We start from the raw sequence: 24,338 nt of genomic DNA, 5'->3' as shown, positions 1-24,338 counted from the left end.
CATGCTGCTGGTGATGTCTCTTCCTTTCAGTAACACAGCAGTGTGCAGCCATTCTGGCCCGTTTTGTGGTGGTGCTGCTTGACTTCAAGCCAAGACTGGTGTGGCAAGCAGCATCTGAACCAGACATGGTTTTTTTAATACAGCACGTGGATCTCTCATGATGACTACAAAAGACAGTGTGGGGAAGTACTGGGGCAGGGAATTGCATTGAGAGTTACAGTGTAAAGTGAGGACCTAGAAGGATCTGCCAGTCGTTGGAGTCTCATTGACATATTTTTCCCTGGCTCATATCTATCCCCTTTTCTGCTCTCTCAGCTTGGAATCACTTATTTTGTAAACAAAACAGAAAGAGCAGAAGTTTCAGGCTATGTCATTCCCTGGAGTGAAGGCAAGCACACAGAGTGACAGCCTCAGGCTGAGTGTGAAGAATCTTTTCAGGGAAGACAGCTTGACAAGTCCCTTGTTTGCTTCTTCCTCTTTGCTGTAGAATCAAGGGAAGGTTGGTAAACAGTGATTGCACTGCATTCAAAATAAAGACTTCAGGCTACTAAATAGAAGAGGTTAATCAAGGTTTCTGCTTGGCTTTCCCCCTGCTGCATGAGGAGGAGGAGCTGGATCTCTCACTCTGTTCTTCACATCACTCTCTCTTTGGGGATTTTTACTTGCAGAATTTTTCATTGTCCCTTTTAGGGACGTGTGTGAAACCCCTAGGCCTATTGCGAACACCTGGCATTAAATTTGTGCAGCAATACACAGACCTTTATTGTGCAGAGCAGGAGAGGAGCTAAATTAATTCCTAAGCAATGAGGTAAAATTACTGTGAGGAAAGGAAGAACCTTGAGACATGAATACTTTTACAATAGTGTCATGCTGAAAAACGATCAGTGTTGACTGAACTTTTGAGCACAAAGAAGGATGAAAAATGCTTTGTGTAATCAAGTAGCTTGAAGCAAATTTTATAAGAGAGTGAGATAGCATTTAATTTTTTCCACATTTCAGTTTTACACTCCTACATAATTAATACACAGCTGACAGCATTTTTTTTTCTTGTACAGGATGTGTTCCAAATAAGTACAAAGTATAAAACATTCAGGTTTTTGTAATAGCAAAAATGTTTCATTCATTTAAAAGGTGAAACAATCAGAATTAAATCAGGCGTGATGAGTGGGTGCTTTTGGTACCATTTCTACCCAAATTTGTCACTTGCAGCAAGAGGCAAAATTTGCTGTGCTTGTCACGTCACTGTCAGAGGTAACAGAAAACAGAAAACTCAGAGGCACCAGGGAGCACTAGAACTCACCAGCCGTGGAAGGGCCCAGCACCTCTGCCCTTTCTTTTGAGTTCAGGCAGTGAGATCAGCTGCTGCATTTAATAATTGCTAGGCTGAAGGCAGCTGAAATATACTCTGTTTCATGGTCTGTGTTCAGTCTGTCAAAAGGACCTCAGACTTTGCAACTGTTGTGACTGATCCAAGACCAGCCCCTTCTGGGTTTGTAGCCTGCCAGAAACCTCCTGGGCCAATAAATCCATGTTTTGGGGGCTATGGTGCCTGAGGAGCTTCCAGGCAAGGTAAAGCTGCTGAAGCTCAGAGCATCCTGGATACGTGCACTGGCTCACCCCAGAGAAGGCGCAAGTAACTTACCCTGAGCTAGGGAGAAGAAAAAGACAGTGAGAACGCTGCCATTCCTGGTCAGGGAGAGCAGGCTTGTCTTCACTGCAAGAATGGACATTCACACATCAGAACTGCCTCTCTCCTTTCCTTGCCAGCCACTCCAACTGTTGAACTTCCACAGGCTACCTCCAGAAACAAAAATAAGGGCACCAGACCCTCTGACGACATCCAGCATCCCTGGAAGTGTTACCCCATCCCTGAAAGCATCCAAGGTCAGGTTGGGTGGGGCCCTGAGCAGCCTGAGTCAGTGGGTGGCCTCCCTGCCTGTGGCAGGGGGTTGGATGTAGATGATCTTCCAAGTTCCTTCCAACCCAAGCATTCTATCGTTCTGTAATTCTGTGATCAGTTTGGGATGGCCATCAAAGGGGACCCTGTGAGACTCAACACCATGAAAAAAAGCCTATCCAGTGACATTTCTCCTCAGTTTTGGCCAGAACAGAGAGGAATTTTGGAAGGAGTTTAGTGAGACAAAGAGGAATGTTAGATTACACTTTGAAGTTTCTGTGGACATTGAATTACTGGAAGAGAAATAGTAATAGTGATTATTTATCATCAAAGACCAGCATGGACTGCATCTCAGTCCTGAGTTGATTAAAAAGAGACAGGTCTGGGCAGGGGTTACTCTTCCGTGCTTTCTATGCTACCCTTCAGCATTAAAAGCTATATAAAGCGGTAATACATTTTTTAGCAGAAAACCTGACCAGCTGTATAATTTATTCTATCTTTGTATAATTTATTCTATCTTTGTATCACAATGAAAAAGTCTATTTCAACAGTTTATATGTATTTGAGTTATGAAAGGTTGTATGTAGAGATGATAGAAACATATTCAAAACAGAACTGGGGTCATGATTAAATGGTTAACTTATTTCCCAAATGAATGAGAAAGGAAATAGAGTGCTGCAACCTTTTGCTCTCACTTCCTCATGAGAGGAGACGTAGAGGCTGCTCCAGAGAGAGCAGGGCTGCCGTGCTCACACATCTCAGGCAGCCATGGGGAACTGGGTGGAGAATGAAGGACTGTCCATCTTCGTCGTTGTAAGTACAATTTCTGTTGGATTTGTGTCCAGTGAAAAGTTCTGCAGAAAGCTGTGCTGAGCAGTTCTCACTGGGCCAGGGAAAGATGCACCTGAGTATGCAGAAACTGGGGCAGCAAATGCAGGGAAATGCTTCGAGGGGATCATTTTCAAGGAGCTCTCTGGTATTTCAGTTGCTGTAGGCTTCATTGTTAACTGAGAAATGATCGTGTATTAACTTTGCTTTGTTAGAAATACTTTAGCTGAGCAAAAAACTCAACTTTAATGCTCACTTAACTATGTGCACTTCAACAGTGAAAGCAATTAAAACAATCACCCTTTCTTGCACTTTTATGAACAGAAATGTGTCTAACTGAAAGCACAGTGCCTTGATGGTATAAAATATTTATTAATGTCAGATTCATGGGAGAAGAGAGTGGAGATTTAGAGCAGATTCATGAATCCTTTATTAAGACAACTACTATTTGAATTGAATTTGTTTACAGTTTGCATAGAGTGGCTGTGAAAGTAGGTTAAATTAATTCTGAGCAAGATTTAAAAGTATAGAAAATCCCAGTTGCATTCACAAGTGCTAAAGAGTAAGCAGGGCAGTCCTCCTTGGAGAAAACTAAGTTTGTATTCTAGTAGGGATAGTAGGTTTTTTATTTCACATTGTGATACAAGGGCTAAAGGTATACCTCTATACATATATTATGTACATATACATATATCTATTAAAAACATATACAAAAACAAAATGTTTTTCTGTTCAAATACCTGAACCAAAAGAGCAGTTCAGGTATTGTGGCTACCTTTTATTAGTAGATGTAAATATTGAGAGGAAGAAAAAGAAAGCATAGAATTTGTATCTTTTTGGTGACTGAAGTGTGAGCATCTTTATTCCAAGAAGTATTTCTGCTGCTATGAGCAATCAGTACTCGTGCATGACCTTGTAATTTAGGAACATAATCCCATAGCTGTGGTACTTCAGTGCTTTGAAAGGGAGTGACTGTGTGTGTGCTGTCACCTTCAGTGCCTTGAGGAAGTTGAAACTGCCAAGAGGTGAATTCTGGCTTTCTTTTTGCCTTTTTTTTTCCCCACCAGAACTGAAATATTAAAAGAATTAAGTAAGAGGCCTTTATTTTGCTCAAATAAGGAATTCAGATTTTGAACCTCAAAGCTATAACAAGATGAGGGTAATAGGGAAGGAAACTAACAGACATAGAGAAACCAGCTAAAAGGACAGAGCACTGGAAACCCCACCCAAATGTTCTGCTTTAACCTCTCCATCTTCACTGCACACTGAGCAGGCACAGGGCTGTCCAGTGCTTGACAGAAACAGGACAGACACAATTCCTGCTGATGTACCTCAACAAAACAGAAACACACTGCCAGAGTGTGCCACTGTCACTTTTAATAAGTGTCCTAAGCCCTTAATCCTGAGATGAGCTTTGTGTTTTAATGAAGACTTGGGGATTTCCTATATACTGCCTTACCCTGATGGAAATCCTTTAATTTCCCGGTATTTATTTACATTTTCATGATCTGAAATAATCCCAAGGTTTTTTTCAGTGTTATTTGAGCCAAAGAACTAGCAAAATACATGGTTTAGGAGGGGTGAGGAGCTGTAATGTCACCTTTTCTGGGCTTTCTCCCAGTTCTCAGACTTTCTCTCTGTTTTCATGCACCACTTAGTAAAACTACTTAGACTGAGTGCAGTGTTACAAATGTGTTTCAATATGGGATGTGAAATCAGCCAACCAGCTCCAGGAGGGAAAATATCCAAATTCATTATGACCTTTTTTGCCAGATGGACTTGTAGCTGCCTAAGAGTCAATAACATGCACCTCATGATGTGTAAGTGTGAGAAAATTCTGCAGTACATCTACAAAGCCTGGTTTGGGGTAGTGTACATGCTACCAAGGACCTGTGTTGAATATTCCCTGCTGGCTGTTTTCAGACCCTCTTCTTGAATTCAGCCCTATGTGTAATTCAGCCCATCTAAATTTAGATCTCAAGCTTCTCTGTCACAGTTCCCAAGTCTTCCTCTAACACAGGTTAATGTGGCTGTGGAAGGGAACTGCCATTTTGAAGAGTCCCTAACCTTCAATGGTATTTAGAGATTTAACTGGACTCAGAATTAAACAATTATAATATGACAGTCCTGATACAACCAACCCTAAACTCCTTGACCTATGAAAACATTTCAGCTGCACATTGCTCTGTTTTTGTCTATTGCCACTCCTGTACCCTGTGTTCACAAATCAGAGCCTGTTTACACCAGAAAGATTTCTATCACCCTTGCTGAAAACTTTATACCCTGCAGTACATCTCTCTGTGCAAACAGGAGCACAGGGAAGCAACTGAATGTTATCTGAACTGTGTAAATTCAGATGGAGTACTTCTAACAACAAACTGTAAGCTTCCTGTTTAATTCTCTTTCAGCTTGTGTGGCTGGGCTTAAATGTCTTCCTCTTTTGGTGGTATTATCTTGTGTATGATGTCCCACCAAAGTTCTTCTACACCAGAGTGCTCCTTGGCGTAAGTACAAGACATTCTTGTTCTGGCACAGACAGAGCACACAGCAGTTTTTAATAGTTTTAGCTGATCAAAACTGGATCTGGTGGCTGGAGCAGCAGGCTCATGTAGAAGTCACATGCAGGCAGATAACTGAATGCAGGCAGATGTTCAGTGCTTCTGAACAGAAAGCTGGTGCACAAAATAGAGAGATCCCATTCTAAAGATGTTTTCAGTTAACTATTCTGCTACTGGTAATTAAATTAAGTGTTAATTGTGACTATTTTATTAAGCAGAAGATTAATAAAATATTGCTGTTGAACTGTTATGCAGTCATTTCTCCTTGCAATTATTTTTCAAAGCATGAATAGTTTATAAAGATATTGGCTCTGAAAAGCAGTCATCATTCATATATTCATCAAGAATGTGAATTAAATGATCCTGGATCCTGGTAGTGAAGTGATCCTTGATCCTGGGCTGTTCCATGTAATCCAAGTGGTTAATCCAGCATTGAGTGTCCTACTACAAACTTGCTTCCAAAGCTACCACAGGTCATGACCAATTGCCAGGGAAAATTAATTTGTTCACATATTATAAAACCCTGATCACAGGCATAAAAATCAGCCTAAGCTTCAGATTACAGAGCACAGCATTTTGCTGAAGGTTTGCAAAGCCATGGTTTAATTTTACAAAGCCTGAAATCCCATTCTGCATACGGCTTCTGCTCTGTGGGTCAAATCCTGTCCTCTGCAATCATAGTGCAGTTGCCTTTGAAGTCACAGAGACTTGTGCTTGGATAAGCAGAGCTCAGTGTAAACCCAAACAGCTCTGCTCTAAAACCTAAAAGGGTCTCAATCCATGCAAGGAGAGCAAACATTATTTTTCTTCCCTTCACTGCATTTTTATTAATATGGTCATTTTTACTTCATTTCAAACAATTCAAAAATATTAAATAATTAAGGGTATAAAGACCAACATTAAGGAAACAGATTCCTAAAAGCTGAGGCAACAAATTTCCCTAGACTCCTTTACTGACGGAGAACTTGAACCACTTCTCTTATAAGCTGTCCATAACCCCCACCAATTGAAACCACAGACTCTTTACAGCCTTGGGACACAAAACTCTACTAATGGCTTAGATTTGCCCCTGTGTTTGACTGCTGAATGCCAAACATGGCAGGGAGATTTTTATACAACCATGTTAATCCAAAACTGAAAACAGGAGGTGTCTGTCTGTCTGCAGGACATATTCTGCCTGCTCATGTCTTTCTGCCTTGACCAGAGCATGATTCCTTTGAATATTCACGGTGTAAATGTGAACTCTAAATCTCTCACTCTTTACCAGCTGTGATATAACACATAAATGAAATCTATGCCCTGGATAATGTCTTAGGTAATGCAATTAATAACAGCATTTCTCTAATTCCAGCGTGCTCTGGCTCTTGCAAGGGCCCCTGCAGCCTGCCTGAATTTCAATTGCATGCTGATTCTGCTGCCAGTATGTCGAAACCTGCTCTCCTTCCTCAGAGGATCAAGTGCGGTAAGATGAAGAAAGAATTTCAAAATTTGTGAAAGATATTATCTTTCATATCTAAACAGACTTGCAAGTATACCGAGAAACTGTGCCCAAGTTCCCCAAATATACCATATTTTGAGGATGTCCTTTTATGAGAAGCAGATAAGCCTGGAGTTTGGCTATGAGCAAGACTGAGGTCTAATGCCCGTGGGGTATCTAGAGCTCTGTTGAGAGTTTAGCTTTGAATTAGTCTGAGTCCTCCCTTTCCAGCTGCCTCCTGGGCATGGTCATGCCCTGGATGCAAAGTCCTTCTTTTGGCTGGCAGAAGCTGTTGGTGCTCACACACATCCACTGTTTGTCACTGATGCTACACTCACTTAGAGAGAGAAATATCAGCCCCTGTCTGTCTTTGCATGCTCAGTCTTTAAGGTAAATGTAGTCTTTTACAGACTTCCAAAATGGGGCTTTTTTTCAGCTGGCTCATAAATTACATTCTGTCTTGTCTGAATTGCATTTCCATCTCAGATGAAATAATTCATACACCTTTTGACTTTTTTGAGCTCCCAAATACAAATGTTATACACAGCACTGAGGAGCTGACAGTAAGAAAAGGACAACTTATCCTAAGTGACAGCTGGAGAGGTTTCTGTGATAGTACTGACTATTACACTGCCAAAATCTTGATTTCTGGCTATTACAGCAGAAATAATGCAGACAATGCAGGCCACGGTCCTGCATTAATAGTGAAAAAGCACTATTCTCCTCAAGTTCATGAATTGTCCTTCCAAATGTATAATGATTCTTCCTTTCTTTCTGGACACTTTTCACATAAACATGATCAACAAAACCAGTTCCCAGAAGTTGTTTTTCATCTCTAAACCCAGTCTAAATTTCTTAATGCAAATGAGACAGCCTGCAGGGGCTGGAGAGGCAGAGCAGAAGAGGAAGTGATAAAATAGATGCAGTGTTTCAACAGTCCTTCATAAGGGAAGAAAGTGGGATATGAAGCAATAAGAAAATAACCAGGGACAAAATAGGGTGTACCTCCATCTAGTACATCATACATCTTCACCATGAGTGTGGCTGAATAAATGAGATGTGCCTACCACATTAACTCTTTAATTACATTTATGAGCAAGGCCAGTGCTGTAGCCTTTCTAAGGAATAACATTTAGGAATATAAAATTGGAAATACATGTCAGGCTTTCAGTCTTTTCCTGTACTCCTTCAGATCCTGAGATGCAACAAAGCAGCCAGCCATGCTCTCCATTCATGGAAAAGGAGAAAGGATAGTAAATAAAGCTGTAGGGTTGAAGTTGTTATTCCCCAGGCAGATCAGTAAGTATCAGCCAAAATCCAGAGCTGACTCCTCTGGCAGCAGAAGTTAATAATGAACATAAATTTAGAAAGAATTAATGTTGCTAAGGATGAATGTGACTGGAAAATAATGATGAGCCCATGATCATATAAGGCATTATTGAGATTGCGCAGGTGAAAGCAAGCTGGGCAGAGGACTTCTGAGCTCAAAGCAGTGAAAGAGCTAGGTGCACACATGGAGACTACTGGAAGGCCAAAAACTGATTCTGGGTGTTGAGAATTGTATTCCAACTGGGACTCTGTGCTACTTGTCCTGAATTGCTCCTCTCCTAGCATGCTTATCTAACTCTTCTAACCAAGGTCTTGGGAAACTGTCCCTCTTTGTATTCAAACTAGTCAGTCCTTCTGCCTTGGGCACTGTGGTGGAGTCACTCAGGCTACACCCAGATAAAAGTGAGTCCCAGGCAGGGAGACACAGCTCCATTCCTGCTGGCAGCACGCTCTCCTGCTGATGGCTGGGAATGAGGAAGCAAAGGGCTCTGAGGGTGAGCAAGGAGGGCAGGGAGGGGTACAGAACAAGACTCTTAGACAGCTAGTGTTTGTTGAGCTCCAGTTGCTTTTTTGCAGTAAAGCTACACCTCAGGAAGGATGCAATTTTAGATCTTCAGCAAAAACACACAGTGAGCCACTGGCAGTGACAGTGCTGTGGTGGCCTCAGCACAGGGGGACAGCTGCTTATGCTTGTTGTGCTGTTGTCTCTGATTAGCTATGCTCTGCAGGTAACAACTGTGAGGATCCATAAGAAAAATCATTTAAATGTCAAATAACTTATTGGAAGAGAAGTGACCTTCCCAACAACAATGTCATTGGGGTCAAGAAGAGGAGGGAATTGCTCAAACACAGCGTTCAAAGGGAGTGTACAGAAAAGTCTTGCCCTCTCCATCCTGCCACCCAGAAATCACATGTTACGAAGTTATTTGTAATAACTTTATAACTTTTTAATTGAAAAGATAGCTGTGATGTGTTTTGCATGTCCATCATTGCTGTATTCACTGCTGTTAATGGCCACATGACTGAAGGCAGCTGGAGCCCTCTGCCATTGCTTGGTCTTCGTTTCTAGGATCAAGTGGTGTTTGCAAGGGAGTCAAGCACTGGCTCACCATTCTACATTTTATTCTACAATATCTTTTACTGTTTCTCAGTATAGGTGATCCAAAAAGGCCAAATTTCTCCTGGTGTTATTATAGTCTGAAGTGATTGTGGCAGACCCAGAGTGTTTATCTCTTGTGAGGAAATACTTGTGGTAGTTTGCACAGTGTTTTGTTCCCTTATCCAGTCAGCAAACACAATGCAAACATACAGCACATGACAGTCATGCCTTCTACTGTGTGGAGACAGCAAATGGCAGCTTTACAGGGACCTAAGGCTTTAGGGAAACTCCCAGTGTCTGCAGCAGAGTTCATATGGGGTCTGTTATGAACCCATCATCAACAGTAATAAAAATGTCATTCTGTTTTTCTTGAGAATTAATTTCTTTGGTTTGTATCTGCAGAGATTTTTGCTGGAGTTTTTTTGGGTAACTCCAAAATCAAGTTGTAAGTGAATGCCTGGGAAGTAAATCCAGTGCTTTGGGGAAGGAATGCCTTCGTATCACTGCCGTAGGTGATATGATTTGGGGTGGGAGCTCCCTGAGACAGTTACACCCAAACTTTGCAGCTTGTTTCTAGATTGTGACCCACAATAGGATCCTGGTGCTACCAAAACAGTCACTCTGCCATGGCAGACTGTGATCCCTCATTTTGTTTATAATGTACAATTTAAAACAGATAAGATGTATTCCATTGTCACACTGGATGTTAAATTTTTTCTCCTTATCAAATAGTTTGTTTCAGGGGGACATGTTAAAACATAATCTGGGATTCCTGTTTTCTGAAAGACGGGGGGAAATATTTTGTCTATATTCTGGAATTCTGGAATTCTACATTTTTCCTAGCAATGTCACCAATATGCTCAGGGCTTCTGGTTTTGTCCTTGCCTTTAAAAATTGTGCACAGACAACACAAATAATCTTCAAATATCTTTTTCTTTCCACCCAAAGTGCTGCTTGACCCGGATCAGGCGACAGCTGGACAGAAACCTCACCTTTCACAAAATGGTGGCCTGGATGATCGCCCTTCACACTGGTTGGTACTCTAATGTTTCTGTGTTTGTTGCTTTCTTGTGTATTTTATATGGAATTCAGGTGGCATCAAAGTTCTTAAGGATATGGGCAGAGACCTGATTTCTTTAAAGGAGTCAGTGTGTGCCAAGGCTTAAATCAGTTTCCAGATATGTGCCAACTGTCAGAGAGCAAAAGATAAGAAAGAATACCTTTATTTTGAACTGTCAGTACTATTTATGATAGTTTAATACAGGGTGTTTAGCAATGTCCTGAGAACTGGATACACTGGATTTCATTCTTTTTTAGGCTTTCTTCTTATCTGCCATCTAAAACAAATAATACAAATTCTTTTTTAAATAGGATATAAAAACTTGGACCTGCTTTGAAGATAATAGGTATCTACTCATAGAAAGTGGTTCAAATTTTGAAAAGCATTGTACAATTTTACCCTACAAAAACGTGTAGTGGAATTCATGTGAACACCTCAGCTGGTTTAAGTTTTCGGATGCATTCAGCTCAGTGAGAATATTACTGATGATTATTAGCAAAACTGCAGAACAAAGCAGCACTAACAAATGTGACCCCAAACAAATCCAGATTCAGTTCTTGGCTGTTTTACACAAGTACTGGATGAGGATGATCCTAACAAATAGTTTAAGCCATTCCATGTTTCAGTATCCCATTTTTTAGGGCACTACTACTTGAATTGTTGAACAAAAATATACTGAAAATTTCCCATTACTTCTTTCCCTCCCTCACCCAAAACCTGCAAAATTCAGGTGGTAAAATTTTAACAGTAAAACATCAGTGATCTGCAATTGTGATGAAGATGGCAAGAGCAGCAGAGCCCTTAAGCAGCAGCTGATAAATGTGACAAAGTTTCAGATGTTACCCCAAACCACCCAGTACCTCTGGTCAATGCTGATTATTCCTCTCCTGTCACTCCTAGCAATTCACACCATTGCACACTTATTCAATGTGGAGTGGAGTGTGCAAGCCCGTGTTGAAGAGAAAGGCACCCTGGCAGCTGTGCTTTCAGGCCTTGGGGACAAACCAAAGGAAAGCTATGTCAACTTCTACAGGCAAACCCTTGCTGTAAGTGACACCAGACTCCAAAGGGTCATCATGGCATTTGTGTGGGTGATCATATAAATCCATTTGGGCAGAGTGCCTATTTCTGGTCTCCACAGTCTGGGTTTGGGGCATCTTGCAGAAAAAACCTTGTGGAATTCATTTTTCTATATTTGCCAGTAATGTCATTGCTGAGCTCTGGTAGTACTTAAAACTTTTAAACCTGAGGATTTCAAAGTAGTTTTAAAACATTACGTAAAAACATACCTTGTAAAGCTCTGTGCTTTGACTTAGACATGGCACTCAGAAGGGTACACAGAAGTAAAGGCAAGAGAAAAGTTTTGAAGTTGGGTAGTTTAAGCTCTGGTGAGTGAGGGAAAAGAAAATAAAGTACTTCCCTGCTTCTCAGAAGAGCACTGAGCCTCCAAACTCTGCATGAGTTATGAGTCCCACAGCTGTGCAACACCAGAGGAAAGGAGAGTTTTCATTTAGCTCCTGAAATATGGATGTAGGACTCCAGTTCTGAGCACCAGAGCTGTGCAAATGTACTCACCTTCCCCAAAACAATCCTGCTGAGCCATGGCAGAGTAAGAAACCATGTTTGTTGTGTTAATTCATGGAAAAAACCATTCTCTCTACTTCCAATTACCTTAGTAAAGGTAAATGTGCTGTGTAACAAAAATGAACAGGGATTTTGGCATCAGATGACTTAAGGACTTATAACCAAGTAAAGGGTTTGGGGAGGGATGGTTCAACTGGCTCTGCTTTGGTGCAACCCCTTCCTTAGACCAAGGTGTGCAATTGTTTCACAGAATCCCATTGGGGGCCTCTATGTGGCTTTCACATACTTGGCTGGCATCACTGGGGTTGTCATCACGCTGGCCCTCATCCTCATCATCACCTCATCCACCAAAACCATCCGGAGATCATATTTTGAAGTATTTTGGTACACCCACCATCTCTTTGTCATCTTCTTTATTGGCCTTGTCATCCATGGTGCTGGGTGAGTATTTGCACTTATCACAAAATATCTGATAACCACTGAATCTTTATTGAAAGGCCCCTTCACACATGAGTAGGGGGGCTTCTGTCACTGAGCAGCAGCTGGTTTTGATGGCAGTGATGGGCCAGTAGAGGCTTTGAGAGTCAAGAAGCTCTCACTGATACTTGCATGTGACTTCGGCACACTTAAGCTCACTATCACTCAACTTCTGATATCTTAATTGCAAAACTCTTTTCCAAGGTTTCTGTTTCTAATTGTTAATTTTCCTTCCTCTCCTAAAAGGAATTGCATGTAAGGAGATATCCATGTAAGGAGATCTCAGTATAAAAATTACATAGAGTCTAGAATTTTATTGGATAATGAAAACTATAGTAATATAGATTTATGTTTCAGGCTTGGATGAACTTGTAGTATCAGCAGCATTTAAGAATAGAATTTTAGCTGTTTCAACTTAGAAGTAGGTATTTGTAAAGTTTTCTACCTTTCAAATGCCAAACATCTTTTTCTGCTGTTGCTTCATTTCATATCTTCTTCTGAAAGAGGTGAAAAGCCTAATGAAACAGTTTTAGCACTACACAAACACAATTTTAGCACTTAGAAAAATGAACTTTAGATCCATTTTATAAAAGCAAAGAACGGGTGAATAAAGAAAAAAGACTCAAGTTTTCAAGCTACATTTAAATAGTTAACAATTACACTACATTGCCCATTTTAAAGGAAGTCCTACATGCAATAGAAAGTGTGCTTTAAAAATGCCCAGCAAAAATGACTATTCAAAACCACTTCCTTACAGTCCATTAGTGCCACTAGAAAGACAGAAATCAAAGTAAAACAGGAAGAACAAAAATAGAAGGCAGATGGGAATCACCCCCAGCATATTTGTTCATTCCAACTTTCATAACAAGGAAACGGTTTGAGCAAAACTTGTGGAAGGAAAAAAACAAGAGGTTCATGTTTTCTGCAGCAAACATTGTATAGTTACTGACACAATGTCCAAACTTGCCAGTAATTACTACACAGTGCTATCAGAAAGAAAGCATTTCCCTTTCCAGAGGTCAGTGGAGAGCATATATTTTTGAGCATAAAAGTTGAATTTTTGTTTACTTCAGTGTTCCCTGTACTCCCACCATCTTAATTGTACTGGAATGAAAAGGCAAGAGTTTGGGCAGCAGTGTTGTCAGTAAAGTTCAGCTATCCTTTGGAAGCAGATATAAACGGGAATATTCTCATCTGTAGAGGAAAGGATGCTTTCCATCTGTGAACTCAGTGACCTCACTTATTTGGCCTTCAAGGTAATAATGAGCAAATACACTGACAAATATGAGATGGGCTTGTTACACTCATGGAAGGCATCTCAAGTGTGCAAAGATGGATGTCATGGAATGAGTATGAACTGAGAGTCTCAAAGCAACATGTTAGGAAGAGACATAAATGCCATTTTATCTCAGGGGCCAGAAGGCTGTCACACATTCTCATTAATCTCTACAAACACACATCTTTGTATACACAGAAAGCTGAGTCAAAGGTTACTGATAGCATCAAAGGGGCAGATTCAAGAAAGATGGAGAGAGACTTTACAGGAGCACAGAGTGACAGACAAGGGGGAATGGCTTCAAACTGAGAGTAGGTTTACATCAGATAATAGGAAAAAATTCTTTACTGTGAGGATGTTGAGGCACTGGCACAGGTTGTCCAGAAAAGCTGTGGCTGCCCCATCCCTGGAATTGTTCAAGGCCAGGCTGGATGGGGCTCTGAGCAACCTGGTCCAGTTAAAGTTGTCCCTGCCCATGGGAGAGTGGTTGGAACTGGATGATCTTTGAGGTCCCTTCCAACCCAACCATTGTCTGATTTAATTCTCTGACTCTACAATAGTTCTTGTCTGTTACAAGCTGTTACAGCACTTTTGAAGCACTGATGGTTTTTTGTGCATGAGCTCTGTGTCACAGACAAATGTCCCAAATTTCCCAACACAGTAAATGTGAAGAGGAGAGGGCACAGAGGTGCAGTTCACTCTTTTGGAGTTTAAAGAAAACCTTCAGCCCAAAAAGAGGTAGCTATAAGTCTATACTGCTGAAAGCTTAATTACAGTACTAGAAAGAGCATCTACGCTGACTGATAAAGGGAAATAAACTTTTTTTTCTCTTCTACATGGTACTGACATTGTCAAACCTTTAATAGAGCATAGAGCAGGGCAAAAACCCTCAGACCCCCTTTCCCTTAAGCAATGGGGTGGGCAGTGGGGTAAATGAGCTCCTCCTGTTCCCATAACTGATCCCAGAGGTGGCTCAGCTGAACCCCCTGTCATTAGTGGGGAAGTGAAGTGCAACTGCTGATGTTCCTGCAAATTGCAACTCGTGATGCTGCTGGAACACTGCCACTGCTTCCCTTTATTTTTCAGACAGGATATTAATCAAACATTTAATGAAGAAGAGGTTCATTAGTAATATTTATGAGCAATATCTTATCTCTCAACCCTGCGCAGAGGTTTTGTAACAATTCTCTGAAAAATGTCACACAAAGCTAGGCATGAATATGGCTTATATACCATGGGGTTCTTTGAAATATCAGAAATGCTGTATAGTTCACTGACCTTGAGCAGGAAAGAGAAGTCATGGGGAGAAGATATCAAAGGATCACATTGGCATAAAACTGACTAGCCTGTTCAGAAGCAGACTGTTTCTAGGGAAAATTCAGCAGATCTTAATCTGAAATTTTTTACTAAGATCCTGAGGTTGGCAGAACTCCAGACAGAGGCAGGAAGTGATGAAAAAGAAAAGGCTTTTGCCCCTTGAAACTGAAATTACCTCTCTGCATCAGTTCTGCTCCTGGAAATACAGCTGTACTGAGTCAGTTAGGATTCTTTATACTAAAACAAACTCCAACAAATGAATAAACAAAAAAACAACCAAGCAAGAAAATTGAGGCCAGAGAATCAGCTGATGTAAGCTGCAATAGCTGCTTGTGTCAAAAGCATCTGCATTCATTCATAGCACCTGAGCAGCTGCTCCACAGCATTAGAGGGAGAGGAAGAGCCAAAGGAAGAATATTTTGTAAAGAGATCTCCAAATTTCTAAAATAGACAGCAGAAATAATCTCTGTAGTGGTCAGTAGCAAATTGACCATTCTAGATTTTGGGTTTTGTTTGTTTTGTTTGTTTGTTCTTTTGGTCAGGTTTTTTTGGCTTTTTTTTTTTTTTAATTGAAGAAAAAAGTAGGATAACTCAGAAAAGAATGAAGCTTTCTAATTGTGACCACATCCTGGAAGTGGTAATGGACATAACTCTCAGTTCCTCACCTAACCTTGAAATCAGGATTTTATCCCACAAACTTCCCTCCCCATTTTTATTTCTTTAATGATAACTTTGTGGGTAGATTAGAGCAGTAAATCTGTTTCAAAGCTGTAGCAGTGCAGAAATTGACAACTCCATATAAATAGGGTGATGTACATAAATAGAGTAACAATAAGGAACAGATACTTTCATTTTAATTTCAGTGTCTTCATGACCTTTATTTTTTTCCCAGTCGTATTGTGCGGGGACAGACAGCTGAAAGCCTGGCTGAGCACAACCCAGAGATTTGCTACAAGAACTTCACTCTCTGGGGCAAGAGTGAGGCTTGCCCAATCCCCCAGTTTTCAGGGAATCCTCCTATGGTAAGAAAAGCTGGCTTGTATGCAAATCCAATTGAAATTGTTTACAGTTTTCTATTTTTTCTAAATTGCATAGAAAACCAGCTATATAACCCTCAGCACTCTTCAGTGGCAGCTTTCTTTGCATGAAGCAAGAGGTTTGGGCACAGTGGGTTGTAAGCAGAAATGGACTCCAGACAGGCTACACACTTCCAGTGTGCTGTAAAATAAGCACAGTTGTCAGACAAAGCAAAAGAGCAATTGGTATCTGAGAACTTTTTATCCAAAAAATAAATTGCAAAGTAATGGTTCCTGGGGATATCTAGAAAGCGCTATAATGCTCATAATAAATAGTTTAACACTATTAATGGACTAATGATCATTAGCAAGAAAATAACACCCCTGAAAATGTGAATTTGAAACTTCAGCCTTTATTGACTAACCAGGCTGTTTTTTCTTTCACATTTCAGAGTGATCTGTTAACAGAAACCACATCTTTTCCTGCAGTTATACAGACCTGAGTCAATAATACCTTAACACCACATTGCACTTTGTTATATTCTTTTTCAGACAAAAACAAAATTACTTGCAGGAAAACACCTTGCTGTAACTCTAGTAGAAACTAAAAAGCCAGCTGCAGCTGTCAACAAAGAAAGAAATTCCCCCTCTGACCAGAATTTTGAAACTGTCATATATGTTAAGGATTCCCTAATCTGGTTAATAAGAAATACAGATTACATGAATTTCACCTCTGCTTATAGAATTTCCAGATTTTGATTTGACCTAAGTTGCCATCTCATCTAGTGGAAGGTGCCCCTGTCCACAGCAGGGGGGTTGGAACTTGATGATCTCTAAGATCTCTTTCAACCCAAACCTTTCTATGACTCTGTGATCTTCATGTTCTGACTTGTTTTCTTTGCTTACAGACGTGGAAGTGGGTGGTGGGTCCCATGTTCCTGTACCTGTGCGAGCGGCTGGTGCGGTTTTGGAGGTCACAGCAGAAGGTTGTTATCACAAAGGTAAGTGATAATGACCTGTTATCACAAAGGTAAGTGCTGATGCTGCACTTCACACCAGGCAGAGCATCACCTTCTTCTCCAAATGGTGCAGCAAAAGCAGAGGCTCCTCCATACCCAGGTTATCAGTGGAAGGAATGCTCTGACTGCTGTCATGATGCCAACATCTAACATCCAAATGTGGCCTCTAAAAGTGAGCAAGAAGAAGAAGTCAGCTAAGGCACAGGATTGAATCTTAGGAAAGAAATTAATTTTCTTTGTATTGGGTGAAAAAATCCCACAATACAGAAGTTCCATAGACTTGAGAATAAATTAAGACACAGAACAAATGATCCCTGAACACAAGTTCAGAGCATATTTATTTTATGTATCTGAATCTAATGTTGAGCTTCCATTCCCATGGTGTGCTGCAGAGATACTAACACTGCTTCTGAAATTCTGACAGCTGAATTAGCACAGAACTGAGCTCAAACTTATGAAAACCATCCTGGCCTTTCCCAGTATAATTTCCTCACACGGCACTGTGCTGCATCCTGAGGACACAGCCTGTTCAAATCATAGCATGGTTTGGGGCATGACATTAGGTGCTTGTACTGTGCTCTATAATGATGCTGACACATTGGAAGGCTCCTAAATATTTGTGTGCTTTTGGTAATCTTACCAAAATATCCTGTGAGCCACTTCTACACTGTATTTCTATGGCGTTTGTTTTGTGCCCTGTTGGCAGAAAACTTCCTTCACCATCCTAAACACCACAGTTAATACCTAAATTAACAGACAGAGAGACTTGATTCTCCCTCTTGCAAATCTCTCTTGAAAAAGGAAAATAATTTTGGCAGACAACTTTAGGATTAAAAATTAGAGTGACCAAATTACTGGTTTTACTTCTAGAAGGTTGTTTCTAAAGAATAGCCAAGGTCCCACCTGACTAAAACAAGAAAACATCAATTTCCAGCGGTACTACCTATCCAATATCTGTAGGATAGCCCTGTGATTTTGCCCCTATAGTTACAGTCATTCCTGTAAATTCTGTGCTCTGTGCCAATGGGTAAGGTCCATCTGGAATTAACAATGTGCTCACACAGATCTGGTGATGTGTTACAAGATTGGCCAGCCTGGCCTGTCCCCTGTGGAGTGACTGCAAGTGTGGTGTGAGAAAATACTTTAACCAAAACATCAGCATCCTCTGCAGGCTTTCATCTGCCTGTCAGGTGCTGTTGCTCACTCTCAGTTCTGCTGGGAAGAAAGTTTCACCTGCTTTCCTTGCTCTTATAGCAGAAATGATGTTAGTGATGGTGGATGTAAATACATCAGTGAGGACAGACATTTTCTTTTCCTTATTTTTCCCGATGCCCTTCTCACTGTAGGTGGTCATTCATCCTTTCAAGACAATTGAGCTCCAGATGATGAAAAAAGGCTTCAAGATGGAGGTTGGACAATACATTTTTGTCAAATGCCCAGCAGTGTCTAAACTGGAATGGCATCCATTTACACTGACTTCTGCCCCAGAAGAGGATTACTTCAGCATTCACGTCCGAATCGTGGGAGACTGGACTGAGGGCTTGTTCAACGCCTGTGGCTGTGATAAACAAGAATTCCAGGAGGCATGGAAGATGCCCAAGTATGTACAAAGAGTCAAAAAACGCCAATGGCAGTTTAAATATTGCTCAAGAAATTTGATGGCACCAGTGACACCAACATTGAATGGTGACACACATGTGGGTCTTAGGTGCCTCTTTACAGTTTTTTCTATCAACTCCACCTCTTCTTTTGCTGACTAGTATTCAGTCCAAATTTGCACTGTAGCAGACAAATACCTTTTAACTGTCATTATAAATGGTTTTAATAAATATGCACTGCTGATTTAATAAGCATACTTTCAATTCCAGGATAGCTGTGGATGGCCCCTTTGGAACAGCGAGTGAGGACGTGTTCAGCTATGAAACTGTGATGCTGGTTGGAGCTGGAATAGGGGTCACCCCCTTTGCATCTGTCCTCAAGTCTGTCTGGTACAAATACTGCCATGATGCCACCAACCTAAAGCTCAAGAAGGTATTGTGTCCTCTTTCCCAGACCCCTGTAATTGTTCAAGGGCCAAGGGCCCAAATCAAAGCAGGCACAGCAAAGGTGATCTGGCTCCAGGCATGCATGAGTCCTAAAAGAAGGAGGAGTTCAGTTGACTCTCAAGGTTAGCAGGAAGAAAACAGGAGGCTCTAAAGCAAAAATATAATGAAAGGAGAAATAGCCTGCAAGCCAAATCACACATGCTAATCCTGACTGTGGCCCTGGGGAATTCCAGTTGCAGTGGTGTTATGGTTTAGGCCTGGCAAAGCCAAGGCCCCCATAAATATACCTTTTACCTGATATCTGCTGTGAGATGTGGCCAGGAAATAAGCAAAGCAGGCTCCAACTTAAACATAAAGAGAAGTTTATTAACTAAACTACACACACAATTACTAAACTACACACACAATTACTAACCTACACACACACAGGGAAAAAAACAAGGAGAATGAGAACTACACAGAAACACTTCCTTATCCTCCTCCCACCAAATTCCCAAACACATTTACATTTCCCAAAAAATTATCCACACTCGGTCTGGCACCACCCTTTGAAAAAAAAAATCAAATCTTCAGCTCATAAGGGATAGACGGAGTCCTTCCTTGTGCCACGGACTTCTTGTCACAATCAGCAATCCGCCCGGTATCTTGCTACCTCGTGACATCTCCTTTCCATGCCGAGGTGCTCTCACCACCTGGCATGGGATGGGGCAGGGGCCTGCCTTCAGGGCCTTTTAAGAATGCCTCGTCTCGTTCCAAGCAGAGTACAGTCACAATCCTGGGACCTCTGTCCCCCCCATGTCTTCTATACCCCCTGGGGCCGAGGGGTCTCAAAACCAAACTCTCTTGACGCCGAGCCTCCGCTTCCCCCTGCAATACAGCCTCTGCCTCACCAGGAAACAGTCCATGGAAATACAACAAAAAAGAGTCCAGCAAAAACTGCCACTCCATCTTCCTCCATTCCTTCAACATCTCTCTTCTCCCTTTGCCAGACCCTCCTTACTGGCCTAATTTTCTTCCTTCATCTTCCACTCCTGTCCCTTTCCCAGGAAAGGCAATGTTCTGCGAAGCCTTCATTCCCCAAAGGGTTAAAAGGTTTCCCAGGCGGCCGGACTGCCCGCTGCCCCCCCCCTTTCTCCTCCCAGCCGTGCTGCCTGCCGGCACATGATATCAAGTTTCAAGATATACAGTTCGAGCACGGGCTGCATTCTCTGGGGGGGGGAATAAACTGGTCGCTCAAGGGTCTGCCACCCTTCCTCCGAACCCGGGCCTACCGTAGATGGCCCACGTGGCTCTCCCCTCCCCCAGCCCAGCCAGAAACTGGGCCGGGGGAGAGACTTCTTCACGCCGGAAATCCCAAGAGGGCTCCGAAGGCCAAGAGCCCTGCTTTTAACCCCTTGAGTTCGTAGTCTCAAGAGGCGGATCCAAATGTCCCACTGGTCAAACTAAGTGCCCATCTTAAATTCCAATTACCCATTGGTAATCACAGCAAAACAAAATATCCCAGATGTCCCATTTCCGGTCAAACCACGACAAGTGGAAATGGTGTTCCTTGAGAAACATAAAGTTCAAGGCGCTAATGCAGCCTGGGGAAATATTGCATTCCTTCCCCCAGCACAAAGAGAAAGGCTTTTCATAAGTAGAAGTGCAATGGAAGCATCCTCCTGTCCCCTCCTGCCCCTGGAAACTCCCTATGCAGAGGTGTGGGGTCACACTTTGCAGTTATGGCCATATTCAGAGAACAGAACTGGTTTTTTTACCTACTTTATCTTGCCTGCCAGCAGACAGAAAGAGAGTTCACCTCTAAATCATTAATTTATATCCTAACAAACCATTTTACAAGGAGATAAGTGGGGAAACATTGAGAACTAAAAATGTAGAAGAGAAACAAGAAGATATGTCCTTGTTCTTGCAGTCAGTCATTCAGCTTTATAAACCCTCTCAGCATCAAAATTCCTGAATACCATCCTACCCATCTACTGAAGTGTTCAGGACATTTTTTACCAGAACTCTATAATCCTCACTCTGTCAGCAGACATAAACCTGGAAAACGTAAGTGCCTATGTCCCCTGACAGCTCATTCTTGTCTCTTCCAGATTTATTTTTACTGGCTTTGCAGGGACACTCATGCCTTTGAATGGTTTGCTGACCTCTTGCAATCTCTGGAGGCTCAAATGCAGGAGAGGAATAATGCAGAGTTTCTGAGCTATAACATCTACCTTACAGGCTGGGATGAAACTCAGGTAAACACACAGTGGGGGATATCACTGCCATAAAACTGAGTTTGATGTTAGAAAATTTCTTCTCATAGCTATTCAAATGGTCTTTTATCCTGGGCATCCACCTGACTCCCAGAGGTTTTGTCTGTGTGCAGACAGGTGTTATCCATCAGAAGTTACCTGGGATCAGCTGCTCATGGGCACTGATTTCCTTTCTGCTTTCCTCTGGCTCTGTGGGAAGCAGGCTTTGTTCACAGGAGGGACCTCAGCTGACCATGTGTGAGTCCTTAAAGCAGCTGATGTTGCCTCAAGCATGTAATTAAGAGCTTCAGGAACCAGAGAAGCCAATGCACAAAGCTTGAACCATGACAGCATATTTGTTTCAGGACTCATGAGTTCTCTAGTGCTGTGCTGGTTGGTTGCTGTGGGGATGCAAAGGAGCAGACACTTGAGAATGTGGGATTGAGTCAGAAAAGGCTCTCACTGTTACTTTTAGTGATGTTTTATATTGCGTTTATCTCACCATTGCAAAATTCACCATGTGCCCAAAGTGCTGTAGCTCAGCTAGATAGACAGGGAGGGGAGCAGCAAGGAAGTTATCACATATGGAGCATCAAAAAAAGAGAAAGGAAAGAAGAAAAGTCCCACATTTATTTCCTTGGGGATAAAGGTACCTGGAACTTTTTTTGTCTCATATAAAGGGGCTACAGAACTCTGTAAGGCCTGAGCTTATGCCTTTAACCACATCTTCTCTTCCTTGCTTTACATAACTTATCTGGTCTAGCTGGAAGTTACACAGGCAAGGCCTCCTCATATGGATGAAACCTCCCAGAGAACAAACTGGCAGGATTCCATTATGGTCAAGGGAGTCATGCTATTGCATTTGAAGGGAAAAGATTTTTAATTTGCAGCCCTATGTTAGAGTTCTTAGACTAAACCTGTTCATTGAAAAAACCTACAATTAATTGCTGTGTTCAGGTTTCACAGCTTTAACTCTTGAGATCACCCAGTCTGGGGAGAAGGAAGGGGTAGACACTGATAGTCAGAATTTTATCAGTCTCACCTTTCCTTGCAAAACACCATAAATTCCATAATCTCATTAGGGAAATAATTCAGTCAGTATTGACATTTTTATTTTTTTAACCAGAACACAATGCTGCTGTATTTATCTGTCCCTTGTCTTTCATTTCCCACAGGCCACTCACTTTGCTGTGCATCATGAAGAAGAGAAAGATGTGATTACAGGACTGAAACAGAAAACCTTGTATGGAAGACCTAACTGGGAAAATGAGTTCAAAACGATTGCGGGGAAGCATCCTGGGTAAACCTTTGCAAATTTGTAATGTCTGTGGATTTCCTCTGTTTAATGGCCATACACACCATAGAGCACAATCTTGTTCCTTTGGCTGATAAAGTTTCAGGAGCATTTTTTTACCCTACCTATCTCCAGGTATTTTCTATTTTTTTTCAGCATGGACATGATCTGTGATCTTGAACAAATTATTTTGACCTACAATTTTTTAAAAAATCATTCATTTTTCACAAAATACTTCTTGGATTGTCTAATTACTAACAGAATATTTAGGAAAAAATAGCCCTATCCTTCCAGCTGAAGTAAGTAGGAGTACCAGGTGGTGTCTAAACATCTTCAAAACCACTTCCTACCTCTAGAAACCAAACCTGAATATGGATGACCTTTAGCTAACCACCCAAAATTTGCAGGATAAAATCAGAATAGCTCCTCTCAAGAATTTGTGCCATAAACTCTTTGAATCTCTATTTCTTTGATTCAGTGAGGTCAATAAACCTGTCTTCACTGACTAAGGCTGAGCTGAGATTTAGCCCAGCATTTGTTTTAGAAGCAGCAATAAGTTTGAAGGGATTATGAGGTTTAGGGGATAGATGTCCAGTTCTACTTCAGTTCCTGCAATTGGGAAAAAACCTTGCATCTCTAGAACATAAAAATGATTTACATGGGGAATATCCAGCTGCTCCATACCAATTTCTGACCATATTTTCATTTTCTTGACAGCTCCAGAATAGGTGTTTTCCTCTGTGGCCCTGAGGGTCTGGCTGACACACTCAACAAGCAGAGCATCAGCAACTCAGAAGCTGATCCACGAGGAGTGCACTTCATTTTTAACAAAGAAAATTTCTAACTCTGAAGCAAGTGGGAGTCATTAGAAGCAAAGTCTAAGGACTGAATCTATTTTTGTGTTTGGAGTCTGGGAAGGACAGCCCAGCTTCTGAATTTCAGCTACACTAACACAGGTCCCTTTGCTTCTTGGGAATGATTTTGGCTCTGTGGTAGAATAAAAGAGTCAAGTTTTACCTTAGGGAAGTTTTCATTGCCCTCTGTGTGCTGGCTATTTAGTAGAAATCTGTTTTCTTAGTCTGTGTGAAGGGATTTCCCCTCAATTAACTGCCTTTATCCTCCCATTATTTGCCAGGACTGCTGAAGAGTGGAGGCTGTCATTTGCTTTTGGGAGCCAATTCAGACCCATAAAGCTTGGTGCTATTAAACAATAAAGCATTCCAGCATAATGCTTGCTATTAGGAGGCAGCTTATCCTGAACAACTGTTTCAACTAATGGAGGTAATTAGGAGTTAATTCAAAGTTCACTTATGGCCTCAGCCTAGGATGTTTTCCTTTCCTTGTACAATATTTTCTCTGCCTTCCCAAGGGTAGTCTCTGAAATAAGCAGTTTGTTAATTCCTCAATATCCTCACTCTCCCCTGGAGCAAGGGGAGTTGCAAATGGGTGGCTGAGAAAATTAGTTCCTTACAAGAGCAAAACTCCTTTGTACACCAACACCTTCCAGGCTTCCAACATAAGTCTTAAATATCATCTTCAAGAGAGAGCTCATGCAGCTGAAAAGGAGCTGCTTCTCCTCAGGAGAGTGAAGAACTGAAAAGGAACCACCTGGTCTTCTGAGAACCAGCCCAGCTGCAGAGGGGTGGCAGGGACAGACTCAAGTCCCACACGTGGTGTGTGAGTCACTGCTGGCTGCTTTGGACACCCTCACTCTCACATCTTCAGGCTCACGGTGCAGGGAGCCATACAAGAGGAGGTTCAGTGTTTCCAGGATTGCCATTTCTGCTGTCCAAGGCTGGAAAAAGCTGTTGCTGAATGGTTTAAT

General features: G+C 41.6%; 1 protein-coding gene across 1 annotated transcript; it reads left to right on the top strand.

The window, feature by feature from the left end:
• The first annotated feature begins 2,641 nt into the window (after positions 1-2,641).
• LOC128947142 (cytochrome b-245 heavy chain) lies at positions 2,642-23,607 on the top strand. The gene is made up of 13 exons (XM_054291301.1): positions 2,642-2,710; positions 5,134-5,229; positions 6,635-6,745; positions 10,137-10,221; positions 11,149-11,294; positions 12,083-12,273; positions 15,795-15,924; positions 16,827-16,919; positions 18,284-18,537; positions 18,806-18,968; positions 21,076-21,222; positions 22,395-22,519; positions 23,231-23,607. Exons 1-13 carry the CDS (start codon positions 2,666-2,668, stop codon positions 23,355-23,357), a joined length of 1,713 nt encoding a protein of 570 aa, XP_054147276.1. The 5' UTR covers positions 2,642-2,665; the 3' UTR covers positions 23,358-23,607.
• Positions 23,608-24,338: the final 731 nt, after the last annotated feature.

This window comes from Melozone crissalis, unplaced genomic scaffold (genome assembly GCF_028551555.1).
Source record: "Melozone crissalis strain CALT ecotype California unplaced genomic scaffold, PUWL_Pcris_2 ptg000090l_1, whole genome shotgun sequence".
Taxonomy (NCBI): domain Eukaryota; kingdom Metazoa; phylum Chordata; class Aves; order Passeriformes; family Passerellidae; genus Melozone; species Melozone crissalis.
The sequence above is the reverse complement of the archived record's forward strand: the minus strand, read 5'-3'. Positions and strand labels throughout refer to the sequence as shown.

Excerpts from the sequence above, each read along its gene's own strand:
- LOC128947142 (XM_054291301.1), top strand. The coding sequence starts at position 2,666 with ATGGGGAACTGGGTGGAGAATGAAGGACTGTCCATCTTCGTCGTT. Across the intron at positions 12,274-15,794 it reads CTTGTCATCCATGGTGCTGG|TCGTATTGTGCGGGGACAGA; the intron begins GTGAGTATTTGC and ends TTTTTTTCCCAG. Across the intron at positions 15,925-16,826 it reads TTTCAGGGAATCCTCCTATG|ACGTGGAAGTGGGTGGTGGG; the intron begins GTAAGAAAAGCT and ends CTTTGCTTACAG.